Below are 14,957 nucleotides of genomic sequence, written 5' to 3'. Positions count from 1 at the left end.
GCACCGAGTCATCTGGCAAGACTGCGGGCACCGAGTCGTCTGGCAAGACTGCGGGCACAGAGTCGTCTGGCAAGACTGCGGGCACCGAGTCAACTGGCGGAACAGCGGGCATCGAGTCAACTGGCGGAACAGCGGGCATAGAGTCAACTGGCGGAACAGCGGGCATCGAGTCAACTGGCAAGACTGCGGGCACCGAGTCATCTGGCAAGACTGCGGGCACCGAGTCGTCTGGCAAGACTGCGGGCACCGAGTCGTCTGGCAAGACTGCGGGCACCGAGTCGTCTGGCAAGACTGCGGGCACCGAGTCGTCTGGCAAGACAGTGGGCACCGGGTCATCAGGTATCGGATTGTCTGGCTCGACAGCGGGCATCGGGTCACCAGGTATGACAGCGGGCACTGGGTCACCAGGCATCAGGTCATTTGCCTTGCCAGCGGGCACCGCGTCATCTGGCAAGGCAGTGGGCACCGGGTCACCAGGTATGACAGCTGGCTCTGAGTCAATTGGCACGACAGCGGGCACTGGATCAGGTACCGGATCATCTGGATCAACAGCGGGCATCGAGTCAACTGGCCTAATAGGATCGTCGGGCTGGATCAGTTCATCATGCTGAGTAGCGGCATCAGGCTGAATGCAGGCATCAGGCCGAGTAGAGGCTTCAGGCTCAGTAGAGGCTTCAGGCTCAGTAGAGGCTTCAGGCTGAGGAGAGGCTTCAGGCTGAGGAGAGGCTTCAGGCTGAGGAGAGGCTTCAGGCTGAGTAGAGGCTTCAGGCTGAAGAGAGGCATCCGGCTGAAGAGAGGCATCCGGCTGAAGAGAGGCTTCAGGCTGAGTAGAGGCTTCAGGCTGAGTCACGGAAGGCAGGTTCACCGGTTTGGATACTGGCAGGATGGTATTGGTTGGAAAGAATTTTCGCTTTTTTCTGGTTTTAACTACTGGAGCCCTGCAAGTAAACGCAGGTCTGCAAACGAATGGAGCAGCTGGAGACAGAGAAAAACTGGAGGATGGAACAGGAGAGGGAGCAGTTGCTACAGAGGGCTTTTTTACAGGGTTAAAGGCAGGATAGGTGCAGCGAGTGGGAACAGGGTACTGACATGCGGTAGATAGCCAAGTATACTGGGCTGTAACTGGAGGAGCTGGTGGGAATACAGGAGTAGAGTTAGAAGCAGGACTGGGTCTTTGTAAGCTGACTGAGGCTGGGTGCAACAAGTCTGTCCATGTCTGCAGTATGGGTTGAACAAAGCTGAGCTTACACAAAGCCTGTCTGGTCAATGACTGCACTGCGTTTATACAATCTCTTAGTATCTGTGGTGAACATGTGGAATAACGCTCCAGAAAGTAACCCACATCATCCTCTAATAACCACACCAGGGACTCTACCTGGTCGGCACTAAATGGTGGCAAAAATTCATCCCTGCATTCGGGGGAACCAGATGAAACCAACTCAGCACAAACCTCAATCAATGGCTGCACCTCAGAGAACTCTGTGCCCTGATCTACTAGAACATGAGCGAGCCATATACATTCTAGTAGTTGATCCCTGGGATACTCCTTCAGAGTTTGATAAGCATACTCCCTGTCATCAAACACTAGCAGATATAAATACACAACCTCATCCAGATCCATCCTTCCCAGCAACAAGCCAAGATGGCTTCCCTGTGCAGCCACTTCTGGTCAGGATTGGCCTTGGTGTAATGTCAGGGCACCCAGGTGTGACCAGAGGTGTGTGGCTGACGCAGGGAAACGCAGACTTCAGATATGTGATAAACAATATAGTTTATTAACACTAACAATACAAACATAAACGCAGTGCAATACTAAACATAATACAGTGCAAACAAACCAAACCAACCACCCACAGATAACAGTACATACAAGCAAGCGTCGTCAGGCAGGCCGGGTCAATATCAATTGGGCAGGTAGGTACAGGGGGAGCAAGCGGAGATTGGTCGGGGTCACAGGCCAGGTTCAGCAGGTAGCTAGCAGCGTAGTACAGAGGGTCAGGCAGAGGGATGGTCAGGGTCACAAGCCAGGGATCAGAACAGGTAGCAGGCAGCGTAGTACAGAGGGTCAGGCAGAGGGATGGTCAGACAAGCCAGGGATCAGAACAGGTAGCAGAGAATCACACAGGAACAGAGAGCAGGAACAGGATACAGGGCCCAAGAGAAACACAACACCAAGGCAGAGTTTGCAAGTCTGGCCATCCCTTAAATACCCCAGCATAATCAGTTCCAGGTGTTAGCTGGCTGCAAAGTTGAGTCTCTGATTGCTGGGAGCATCCGCTGGCCAGCCCTGGTACTGCAGATCAAAAGGCAGGTGAGTCCCACCAATGCTGGCTAGTCCATTCCTGACAACATCTGTGTTGCATGGAGTCAACCAACTTCTGGCACCTGTGAACAGGTATTTCAGCCCAGAATTATTGGACTACATTCCACAGTTCTTCTCTATTTCTTGGTTTTGCCTCAGAAACTGCATTTTTGATGTCACCCCACAAGTTTTCTATTGGATTAAGATCCGGGGATTGGGCTGGTCACTCCATAACGTCAATCTTGTTGGTCTGGAACCAAGATGTTGCACGTTTACTGGTGTGTTTTGGATCATTGTCTTGTTGGAACACCCATTTCAAGGGCATTTCCTCTTCAGCATAAGGCAGCATGTCCTCTTCAAGTATTCTGATGTATTCAAACTGATCCATGATCCCTGGTATGCGATAAATAGGCCCAACACTGTAGTATGAGAAACATCCCCATATCATGATGCTTGCGCAACCATGCTTCACTGTCTTCACAGTGTACTGTGGCTTGAATTCAGTGTTTGGGGGTCGTCTGACAAACTGTCTCTGGCCACTAGACCCAAAAAGAACAATCTTACTTTCATCAGTCCACAAAATGTTGCGCCATTTCTCTTTTGGCCAGTCAATGTTCTCTTTGGCAAATTGTAACCTCTTCAGCACATGTCTTTTTTTCAACAGTGGGACTTTGCGGGGGCTTCTTGCAGATAGCTTGGCTTCACATAGGTGTCTTCTAATTGTAACAGTATTCACAGGTAACTTTAGACCTTCTTTGATCTTCCTGGAGATGATTGTTGGCTGAGCCCTTGCCATTTTGGCTATTCTTCTATCCATTTGAATGGAAGTTTTTCGCTTTCATCCACGTCTTTCAGGTTTTGGTTGCCATTTTAAAGCATTTGCGATCATTTTAGCTGAGCAGCCTTTTTAATCAAGGTACGCTGTTCTTCTGAACATTGTCTGGAATGACCCATTTTCCTCTGAATTTCAGAGAGAAATGCACTGTACAACATTTGCTGTCTTCCTTCCTTAAATAAGGGCAATAATTGCCACCTGTTTTTCAAAGAATGAATGACCTCACTAATAGAACTCCACACTGCTATTATTTTGAACATGCCCCTTTCAATTAGTGATTCAATTACACAGAATCAGCAGCATGCATGTCATGACTGTTGGATCTGCTCGATTTCGTTTACTCTACTACACCTGCTAGTAATTTATTTGCCATGTAGAAATATAATTTCTACCAAAAACAGTGATTGATCAGGTTAGTGATGTCTGACTGCAATTATTTTGAACACAACTGTATATGGCGTTTTGGACAACACCATAATAAATGTACCAAGTCACCATGATCTCTACTACAGCTTGTACACACTGGATCATCTTGCACCCTCATATGAAATAGCCTCACTGGCGTAAAATGAACCCTTAAAAGGAGATACAACTGTGAGAAATGTTGGGTAACATGAAGGGAACATTAATGTACTGCCAGCAGAGCCTCCTCCCTCTGCTCTTCCTCAAAAGCCCCTCCATTATTATTTTTAATTTAATTTTTCTTATCTGGGATTCAGTTCTGGAACTATTACAGGCTCTCTGTTTGGCTTTATTATGTTCAAGGACTTTAGATTTATCATTTACAGCTCAAATTATATGCAGGTTTGCAAAGTTATGCTGACTTTGTACATTCAGCACAACAGATCCATAAATGAGCACTGAAAATGTGTAATGATTAAATGCTTGTTGTCTGGGTTAATGACTTTTATGCTTAATTTATCTGAGCATGGACAAGCATTTTTTTATTTGAGATATACTGTGAAGTAAAGATGCCTACAAAGGCAAAATTGCCAATTTTTGGAAGACTGGACAGTGACTAGAACATGAATCCGTCTACAGATACATCTGGAAATTAGGATGAAATTATTTTCCTAAATGATTGTTAGTCAAGATAAGGCTAAGATAGGAGGTGCCTACTATGAACATAAGTATGCACACAGGAAAAGAGATGAGCAAAATGTATATAGTAAAATCTGGTAAAAAAATAATTTGGTAGCCAGACCATGCATGCACTGTCCAATGTACACTTTTTAGTCTATGTTGCTTTTATATATAAATTCAATAGAGGGATATAACTACAGTGGTCGCAGGGGTCGCAATTGTGACCCAGACCCATGCTTCAGTAGGCCCATGCGGCTCCCCTGTACACCTGGATAGGAGGGGTGGTGGGGGCAGCATATATAGAAAACAATGTTCTCTATTTTCCTCCTGCAGCTGCTGAAAGCCAGCTTCTCCTCCTATCCCTTTCTCAGGCTTCAGAGGCTACTGGATTAAAATGGAGGGGATTGGTTCCTCTATATGTCACCCCTGCCACCACCCCTATTCAGGATATTTGTCGCCTGATATCCCCGGGGCCCCTGTGTGCTTTCTTGACCCCCCGCCCTCCCACCCCTGCTGGCTCATTTTCCTCAATCTCTTTTTTCTGTCTCAAAGGTGAAATATTAGAGGTATGTGTAGACCCCTGATAATTCAGCAAGACCCTCAATTGGGCTCCTTAAATAAATGTAAAGAATAATGAAATATGAACTTGTAAAAAAAAAAAAAACTAAAATAAAATGGTAAAATAATACAAAAATAAAATAAAAAAAAAACCTACTGGCAGCAGTGGTGAAGCTACCAGGGTTGCAAAGGTTGCACTTGCAACCAGGCCCTGGTGTTCTGCCACCATGGGGGGGACCAAGAAGACAGGAAAGGGACCTGCTGCAGAACATGTGAAAGGGCCCCACTTCTGGAACCTAATAAAGGGTCCCATGACTGGAGTAAAGGACCCCAGGATCAGTGGGAAAGTACCCAAGTTCAGAGGAAAGGACCCCAACCAGAGGTCAGAGGGCCCCTTTATGTTTTTTTGTACTGGGGCCCTGAAGGTTCTAGTTACGCCTCTGATTCAATAACAATGTGGATAAATATCTATGTCGCACCAGTCTTTCTTCTGTGTTACATGTCACTTTACTTTTGTCAATTTTTAAAAAACAATTAGCCAGCATAAATTGAAGTTCGGATTCACCATTACCATAGGTTCATGGCAGATCCAGAGTGTAACCATAATGCACTGTATGGCCCTTTAAGTGAGGTCATCTGGCTTAGAAGGGCTAATAATGGGGCCTTTGTTATGTGCCAGCTACCTCTCTATAAAAGGGTGGGTCTCCAGCAGCCATTTGACAGTGTTGGAGCAGTTTAGGGAGAGCTGTTTGTGTAGGAAGAGTTAATTGCTATACAAAGCTATGGTTCCTCGCAGAGCTCTTTGGGAGCAGCATCTTAATGTGACAAATCAGTAGCAAAAGGTCCACTCTCTTCCTCCTAATTGTTTCCCATTTCCCATATCTTCCTCCCCTCAACAAGATTCTCTTTCTGCATCCACCGCAACATCTGTGATCTCTAGTGACAGGGATGGAAGAATCAAAAAGGGTTGCAGAGGTTTAGGATATGCCACATCAAGCAGTAAAGAGGGCCATTGGGGCAAGATAAGGAGGGTCAAGCAAAAACCTGAGCCTTTGCTGAACTCTCTCTCAATCCAATGGCTCCTGCTGCTGTCAGCCAAGCCTGTGAGACAGGGGAGAGGGGGGAAGAGCTGCTGCAGACATGCACGGCGCTGGATCGCAATTGGGCTCTGGTAAGTATTTAGGGGTGGGGTTGTTTCTGCATGGGAGCTGCTATGAAACTTTTTTTTAACTTAATGCAAAGTATGTATTCAGTTAAAAAAAAACAAACATTTACCTTTACCAACACTTTAAATGATGTGATTAATATAAAAAAATCATAGTTCATATTACATTATACATGAGACAAAACTTAAATACTGTAGTGTGTTTAGATGGACAGCAGAGGGTAATACGATCACAGTGTTTGGTCCTACTTTGTAGATATAGACACAATATACTGTGACTATTCATTTCAGCTTTTGATAAAGTAACAATTGCCAATGTGAAGACTCAACAACTAAAGCAAAGGTTAAAAGTTTGTCAAAAGAAGATAAAACTGGCACTAACCTATGTAAACAAAATGATTGGTTATTTATAGAATATGATATGCCTTCCTCCACCACACATTAATAAGAAATATGTACAAAAATACCCAAAATATGAGCATCATACATCTAGAAAATATTAATATAGTTAAAAACATAGAAACCACCATGAAATAATTTTCTCTTTGCTTTCCAAGCTACAAGGGGGAATAGATTTACCCGTACTTTAAGGCCCTCAGTTGATTAATTATGTTAGTGGGTGAAATGTTGTGGGACGCTATCAACCAGGCTTCCTTACTCTGTCAGTTGCCCATCCTGCCAACAGCTTCATCTGTGACATCCACATGCACTGGAACTCAACTTTGGCCATGTTGTAGAGGCTGCACCAGCAGCGATATGCCATCGATACGTACTTGTGTGATTATGGTAGGAGGACAGTCTCTGGGTGCTGTGGTTCTTTTCACTTTATCAATTGCTTCTCATTCAGGAAATACCGTATATACTCGAGTAAAAGCCGACCCGAATATAAGCCGAGGTACCTAATTTTACCACAAAAAACTGGGAAAAACTATTGACTCGAGTATAAGCCGAGGGGGGAGGAATAGTGCCCCATCGTTGGTGTCAGTGGGGGGAGGAATAGTGCCCCATCGTTGGTGTCAGTGGGGGGAGGAATAGTGCCCCATCATTGGTGTCAGTGTGGGAGGAATAGTGCCCCATCGTTGGTGTCAGTGGGGGGAGGAATAGTGCCCCATCGTTGGTGTTAGTGGGGGGAGGAATAGTGCCCCATCATTGGTGTCAGTGTGGGAGGAATAGTGCCCCATCGTTGGTGTCAGCGAGGGGAGGAATAGTGCCCCATCATTGGTGTCAGTGTGGGAGGAATAGTGCCCCATCGTTGGTGTTAGTGGGGGGGAGGAATACTGCCCCATCGTTGGTGTCAGTGGGGGGAGGAATAGTGCCCCATCATTGGTGTCAGTGTGGGAGGAATAGTGCCCCATCGTTGGTGTCAGTGGGGGGAGGAATAGTGCCCCATCGTTGGTGTCAGTGGGGGGAGGAATAGTGCCCCATCATTGGTGTCAGTGTGGGAGGAATAGTGCCCCATCGTTGGTGTTAGTGGGGGGGAGGAATACTGCCCCATCGTTGGTGTCAGTGGGGGGAGGAATAGTGCCCCATCATTGGTGTCAATGTGGGAGGAATAGTGCCCCATCGTTGGTGTCAGTTGGGGGAGGAATAGTGCCCCATCGTTGGTGTCAGTGGGGGGAGGAATAGTGCCCCATCGTTGGTGACCCCTGCTCCAGCCTGGGCTCACTCGCTCGCTCCCTCCCTCTCCCATGGTACACACTTACCGGTCAGATCTCTTCCTTCTCCGGCCGCTCTCCTCCTCTTCATTCGCTCGATCTTCGCGGTGCCGCTCGGCTCCTCCTCTCCAAGCTCCACCTCCTCGCCAGTGATTGGGCGCCTGTGTGCCTCTCCTGAGCTACAGTTCCGGCGGCCAATCACCGGTGAGGATTGATCCCGGGGGTGTGTCCAGATGACAGGGACGGCATGTCATCTGCAGACGTTGACTCGAGTATAAGCCGAGGGGGCCGTTTTTCAGCACAAAAAATGTGCTGAAAAACTCGGCTTATACTCGAGTATATACGGTATGCAGAATTTTGTTACCTTTTGAAGAGGCAACAAAAATGATGAGCCACAAGGAGTTAGGGATCGCAGACACAATCTTTCTTGCATTCCTCCTGGAGTACACACTGCATTGCGTCAGACATTAACTCTAGAGACACAGCAGCTGGAGGAAGAAGAGTACTTGCTTATTTCTGCCAGATCCTTTACCCACTGCCTCCATCCGTGGCAGAGGAGGAATAAAAGAAGGGTTGGGGTGCCAGAGGTGAAGAGGTAATAGGGCATGTTTCTTCCTTACCAAACCCTATGAGTTGTACTTGAGTGGAGTGATATTGTTGAGGACAGCGACATTGAGGGCTTGGGGTCCTCTTCTGCAGGCTATTTGTGCTGAATGTTCTTGCATAAAGACATCAGGGTTCAAGTAATTAGAGAGGGACCACTACTGGGTGGCCACCCTTTTGATCATCGATACATGGGAAAATGGCCAATCTTCTGACACCAACCCAGAGGGAGCCTTAAATGTGGTAATTTGAGGAGGTACAGCCTTAGAACCTCTTTGTCACATTTCCTGGTGGCACCTAGAGCTACTCGACCAACATGCCTTTGATCCTCTAATCACTGAAAATATAAGCTTTGGATGTATTGTCTGCCTAAGCCCCAGTTTATTTAAAAACACAGTGACTCAGGCTTGGCTACAGACAGAAGTCGCTGGCAGCTCTTGAACCACTTGATTGCTCACTATATTGGGTCCAGAGCAGATGTGGACACTCTCAGAGCTGAGGACCCCAGTTGCAATTGGGTGTCCAGGCTGAACCACTAGCCGGAGCTTGCACAGTATGCACTGGAGCTTCTGGCTTGCCCTTCAGCCAATGTGCTATATGAGAAGGTCTTCAGCAGAGCAGAAGATTTTGTTTCTGCTAGAGAAATCTGCCTGTCCCCTAACAATGTGTCCCACTTTTATTAAAATGAATCAGTCTTGGATTATCAATTATTAGAAAATCCCTGCTGTTGCTGCTACAAAATTGTGTTTTAAATGTCGTTGGGCCTCCCCTCAAAAAAGTGATATTTGCAACCATTACCAGTTCCTGCTGCCTCTCCTGGCATATTAAGGAGCTCTGGCACTGTAAAGATGATACACCATATTTCTACAGCTGTCAAATTTGCAATGTTTGTTGCAAGATAAATCTTGCGTTTCACCTCATACCTTGCAGTCTTTTGCAGTTTTCTAGCACTGTAAATGTGCCACACAATGTTTCTAGAGCTGCCAAATTTCTGGATTGCGCCTTGAAATGTGCAGCCTATTTGGGGGCTATGGCACTGTACGGGTGCCACACAATGTTTGGCAGCCGCACTTCAGCTGCCAATTTCTAATGTTTTTATAATGTTTGCTGCCCAGTAAATACTGGTTTGTGCCACAAAATGTCTCTGAAGCTGCAAATTTTCTTATGTTTGAAGGTAAATCCCTCTTTGAGTCTTGAGTTTACGACCTTTTCTGGTGCTCAAACACTGTAAAGGTGCCACACAATGCTTCTACAGCTGCAGCTCAGCTGCCAGTGTTTGCTGCGGGGAAAATCCTGCTTTTTTTTTTCAACATTTGTGGCCTATTTCCATTCCAAGGCACTGCAAATGTGCCAAGCAATTCCACATCTAGAAAGTAAGTCTACTTTCACACTAATGCATTTTTTCTGTTTTTTTACCATGCTAAAAATGCAGCAAAAATGTAATCCCTTTAAATCCTATGGGACTTTGCACCACTGTGCTGCAGGTTTTGAAAAGTCCTGCTTGTTGCATCTTTGGTGCAGTTTTCAAAAAGTCAAAAACTCTCCTGCATTGCATTTTTTGGTGCTTTTATTGAGACACATGCAAAGGTTTCACAGGAGCATGCTGAGTAATAGGCATCCAGAAAATGCATCAAAAACACAACAAAAACACTGTACAAATGCATATCCATTTAAACTGTGTTTTTCTATTGGAGCAGTGTGAAAGCAGCCTAAATATTAAAAGTTCACTCATAATCAACATCGTCTATTTGTAATCCTTATGCTGCTAGCCTTAGTACATAGATAGAAAAGTATATTGTATTTACTTTTTTCACACTTCTTCAGTTACTTTCTGGATTACAGGCCTAGGCAAACTATGTCATACATCCCAGGAGCCTACAGGCAGGAGGAGGGGTTTTCTCAGCTAAGCACAACCTCCTGCCTGCATACCTGAGCTAAGGGTAGATGGATTCCAGGAAGTAAATGCTACGTGAATCATCTGCCTTACTCAAGATAACCATGACCAGAAATGCTAGGGGGTCAGGGGCGAACTAACCGATCGGGCATTCGGGCATTGTTCGAGGGCCCGGGGTCAGTAGGGGACCCAGTGAGAGGTTCACTCATCCGAGTATGCCGTAGGATACGGCATACCATTTTAAAAAAACCCCAATAAATTCACCAAAAACCGCTACTAAAATACTGCATGAGTTATTTTATCAAGTCATGTGGTATTTTAGTAGTGAAAACCATGCGTTCATGTTTCAGCTGTCAGCGGGGTTCCCCACTAACAGCTGAATGTAAAAGAAAGAATTGCCGGCAATTAAAAAATAATTTAAAAAGGTGTGGGGTCCCCCCTCCATCCATATCAAGCCCTTTAGGGTCTGGTTTGGATTTTGAGGGGAACCCCCACGCCAAAATGTAAAAAAAAATGGTGTGGGGGGTCTCCCCCAAAATCCATACCAGACCCTTATCCGAGCATGCAGCCCAGCAGGTCAGGAAAGGGAGGGGACGAGCGAGCGCCTCCCTCCTCCTGAACCATACCAGGTCACATGCCCTCAACAAAGGGGGGGGCTTTGGGGCATCAATCACGATGGCCACCGCTGCCGGTACCCAAAAAAAAGAAGGCTCCACTCCCAACGCTGGCTCCCAGCCATCTGACTGCTCCGCTGGCTTGATAGTTCTTAAATATGTAAGGGGCAGGGCCACCCGGGGACATCACGTGTGTGACCCCGTCCCTTGTGGCATCATCAATCACGGCATGCTGGGTCAATGATATTACAAGGAGGTGGGGCCACATGCATGATGTCACTGGGTGGCCCCACCCCTTACATATTTAAGACCTGTGAAACCAGCAGAGCAGTCAGACAGCCGGGAGCCAGCATCGGGACCAGAGCCTTTTTTTCCCCTTTCTTTTTCAGGTAGCACCTGCCATCGTGATTGACGTTGCATCTACTTCGGTGGACATTCTTTTATTTTTCTTCTTCAAATAAAGGACTTGTCAAAGACTGTCTCCTGTCTTTTTTCACACTACACTTTTTTTTTGTGAATGGGTAGCAGTACCATATACCCCATAACTCATTCACATGGGGAGACCGAGATCTGGGGGCCCCCTTGCCAAAGGGGGCTTCCAGATTCCTATGAGCCCCCCACCTGCAGACCCCTACAACCACAGGCTAGGGTTGTGGGGAAGAGGCCCTTGTCCCCATCAATATGAGGACAAGGTGCTTTGGAGGGGGGAATCTCCCCAAAGCACCCCCCAAGTTGAGAGCATGTGGCCTGGTATGGTTTGGGGGGGGGCGCTCGCTCATCCCCCCCCCCTTTTCTGACCTGCATGCTCAGATAAGGGTCTAGATCTTGGGAGAGGACCCCACACCGTTTTTTCTTAATTTCTGCATAAGGGTTCCCCTCAAAACCCATATCAGACCAGAAGGGCTTGGTATGAATGGAGGGGGGACCCCTCAGTGTTGTTTTGCTTTTTAAATTATTTGTAATGTCCTTTCTATGCAGCTGAACTGCAATATGTAGGTGGGGTGTTGTGTGGGTGTGGCTTTGGCTTTAGTGTAGGCAGAGACACAGGGGGGCCCATAATCTCTTATTGCCTGGGGCCCCATGAGTTGTCAGTCCCCCCTGTAGGGGGTGTTATTCAAAGTGATTTCTCAGCAAAGTAAAGTATGGAGACATAGATGGATGGGATAGATTGCTTTGAATATTAACAGTGAATTAAATAGCATTTTTGGTTTGTGGTGCTCAGATGTAGTATAGTTTAAATAAAACCCCTTCTTCCCTTACAACTTCTTTCCACATCTCTGGTACTTTGTAGTGTACTGACTATACCAACAGCTCTCTTGCTATGTGTGCTTGATTTACAGTGGATATACTTTATGTTAAAGGGAAACTAAAGTGCAAAAAATAAACATTTGGAGCAGGTATACTCTTTATTGCAGAAGAGACATGCAATATCACTTCTACAATAAAACAAACTTGCCTGCCTATTTTAAATATTCTTTAGCATGCACTGAGCTGTGCATATGCAGCTCATTGGACATTCTTGGCATAGTTCAGTGTTGAAGGAACTCCTATGTTTGGGCGTAATGCCATTCTCAGCTGGCCAATTAGAATGGTGGAACCACATGGATGAAAAGATGGTGGCACTGGCAAGGAAGTGAAAGGAGTAAATATCTGTGGGCTTTAGTCTGGTTTAGGATGGATGATGGCAGGAAGGTTTCCAGGGAGGCCCATCATAATGTTGCCATGGGAATCCATGATCTGTAGTTATGCTCCTGTATGAAATAGTTGTATTATTCTTTTTGTATTGATGGTAAGTGAATTGTTTGTAGCTAGGGTACAATTTTTTTTCCATTTGTTTACCATGTATTATGTGACTGATACAAGGTATGACTTCTGAAACATACACTGTTTTAACTAGCAGCAAACATTACTGATTAAGCCAAAGAAAAATGACCAAAAAGCCAATATTCCAAAAACCGCAAAGCTATCTAATAGCAAGCTGTATTTTTATACCAGTAATTAAAACTCATGCCTAGTACACACAATGAGAAAATCAGACAAAGAGCACTGCTTTCAAAGCAATCATACGATAATCTGATCATTAGTACACAGCTTTCGAGAGCCGATCACGACAGTTCATGCTAAATTATCCAAAGGGACGAACACGAACATTTTCCTGTACCAAAGTGAACAATTTTCATTTAACCAGTATAGTATTTGTTCGAAAAAAAATTCAAGACCAAGACCACAAATGCGGAGAAACGAAAGAATACATTACATTACACTACAACACATTACATCACTTTTGAAGTTGTATTCTGTTGTACAAGAATTTTCATAACTTTAGTAACCTCTTCACTTTGGATATGAGACTAGCATACGAAAAAAAAAAAAAAAGGAATGGTCATTTGTCCAATATTCTCATCATGTATACAAGGCTTTAGAGCTAACTTTCCGTAGAAAGACGTTGATGCCTATAACACAAGTAGTGAACATTTTCCTTCAAGTTCAGAACAGCGTGTCTTCTGCTTTTGGTATCATATATTTTAGAAAAAACTAAACAAAAGTAGCTTATTCACATTTTTAGGTTGATTGCTGCCATTTCTTAGGTTGGAATACATTACATACAATAATCTTTTATGTTCTTTAAATATTATAAAAAAAAAAAGAATTGTTGCAATACTTACCCATTATATTGCACCTTTTCACATGACCCCCTAAATAAAAAAGTTCCCAGCAGACACACTATCCAGAGAATAAGCTTCATCTTTGTTAATTGCTCTTGCGTGATGTGTTGTGTGATGACAGCTATTGCTAAACCCCTGTTAGTTATCTGCATAGATTTGTGACCTGGCTGATCACATTCATATAGCTAATGCTTACTTTATCACCCTGCAATAAGGATTGCACATGGGCAGTAAAAATATATATGCTCCACCCGAAAGCCTGGCTTTATAAATATTTACCACTGTTGTATATTTTATGTAGGCATGCAAGCAACTTGGACATCTCTGCTGACACTGCAGCCTCCCAACTGAAACTATTATCAGCATCACATTTAGAGATAGAGTACAGGCTTTTGAAATTACATAATCATTAATTTTCCACGTTTTTGTCATGCATTTACCATGTGTTTGATATGAGATCACATTGATGTGCATGGTGGAATACACTGTAAGCAAAGCACAGACTGATCTTATACTAAGCTATGCCAATCTCAGAAGTCCATGTATGTTATCCGTTATAGAGATAACCCATAAATGCTGGATATAACACCAACAATCATTACTGTTGCAGTTTGCATCCTTAAGTTCTATTAATAAACATTGCACACAAATCAAGCAGAGGGAAGAAACGCTGGTGGATGACTAAACAGGCAAAGGTTTACACAAGATGACAAGTTGTAAGCATTTTTCTCCATTATCATCATGTCTGTGTAAATTAATCAACTGTGGGTATAGGATTATAACTTTTTTTTATGATTGAACTGGATGGACTTTTGTCTTTTTTTCACCCAGACTAATTATGTAATATATTGTACAGTGCATCCATAAAGTATTCACAGCGCTTAACTTTTGCCAAATTTTGTTATGTTACAGCCTTATTCCAAAATGGATTAAATTAATTTTATTCCTCAACATTCTACAAAGAATACCCCATAATGACAACATGAAAGAAGTTTGTTTTGAAATCTTTTTATTATTAAAATTTAATTTTTATTAAAAATAAAAAACGACAAAAAACACATTAGTACATAAGTATTCACAGTTTTTGCCATGACACTCAAAATTGAGTTCTGGTGCATCCTGTTCCCACTGATCATCCTTCGGATGTTTCCACAACTTGATTGGAGTCTACCTGTGGGAAATTCAGTTGATTGGACATGATTCGGAAAGGCATAAACCTGTGTATATAAGGTCCCACAGTTAACAGTGCGTCTCAGAGCACAAACCAAGCCATGAAGTCCAAGGAATTGTCTGTAGACCTCCGAGGCAGGATTGTATCAAGGCACAGATCTGGGGAAGGGTACAGAAAATGTTTTCCAGCATTGAACTTCCCAATGACCACAGTGGCCTTCATCATCCGTAAATGGAAGAAGTTTGGATCCACCAGGAATCTTCCTAGAGCGGGTCGCCCGACCAAAATGAGTGATTGAGGTAGAAGGGCCTTAGCCAGGGAGGTAACCAAGCACCCGATGGTCACTCTGAAAGAGCTCCAGCATTTCTCTGTGGAGAGAATAGAACCTTCCAGAAGAACAACCATTTCTGC

At 44.5% G+C, this 14,957-nt stretch overlaps 1 protein-coding gene across 1 annotated transcript in view; it reads right to left on the bottom strand.

Annotated features, from left to right (window-relative positions):
- Nucleotides 1-13,639, bottom strand: part of LOC149473822 (carboxypeptidase O-like) — an 82,505-nt gene extending 68,866 nt beyond the window's left edge. The window contains exon 1 of the mRNA XM_089671542.1: nucleotides 13,376-13,639. Within this exon, the coding sequence (XP_089527668.1) occupies nucleotides 13,376-13,527 (152 nt within the window). The 5' untranslated portion in view covers nucleotides 13,528-13,639. The remainder of the gene's footprint in view (nucleotides 1-13,375) is intronic.
- Between the last annotated feature and the right edge of the window lie 1,318 nt (nucleotides 13,640-14,957).

The sequence above is a fragment of the Staurois parvus genome, unplaced genomic scaffold, assembly GCF_062004578.1.
Source record: "Staurois parvus isolate SC_StPar_1 unplaced genomic scaffold, SC_StPar_1.0 ptg000011l, whole genome shotgun sequence".
Lineage (NCBI taxonomy): Eukaryota > Metazoa > Chordata > Amphibia > Anura > Ranidae > Staurois > Staurois parvus.
Note: the sequence above shows the minus strand (reverse complement) of the source record. Positions and strands in the feature narration are given on the sequence as shown.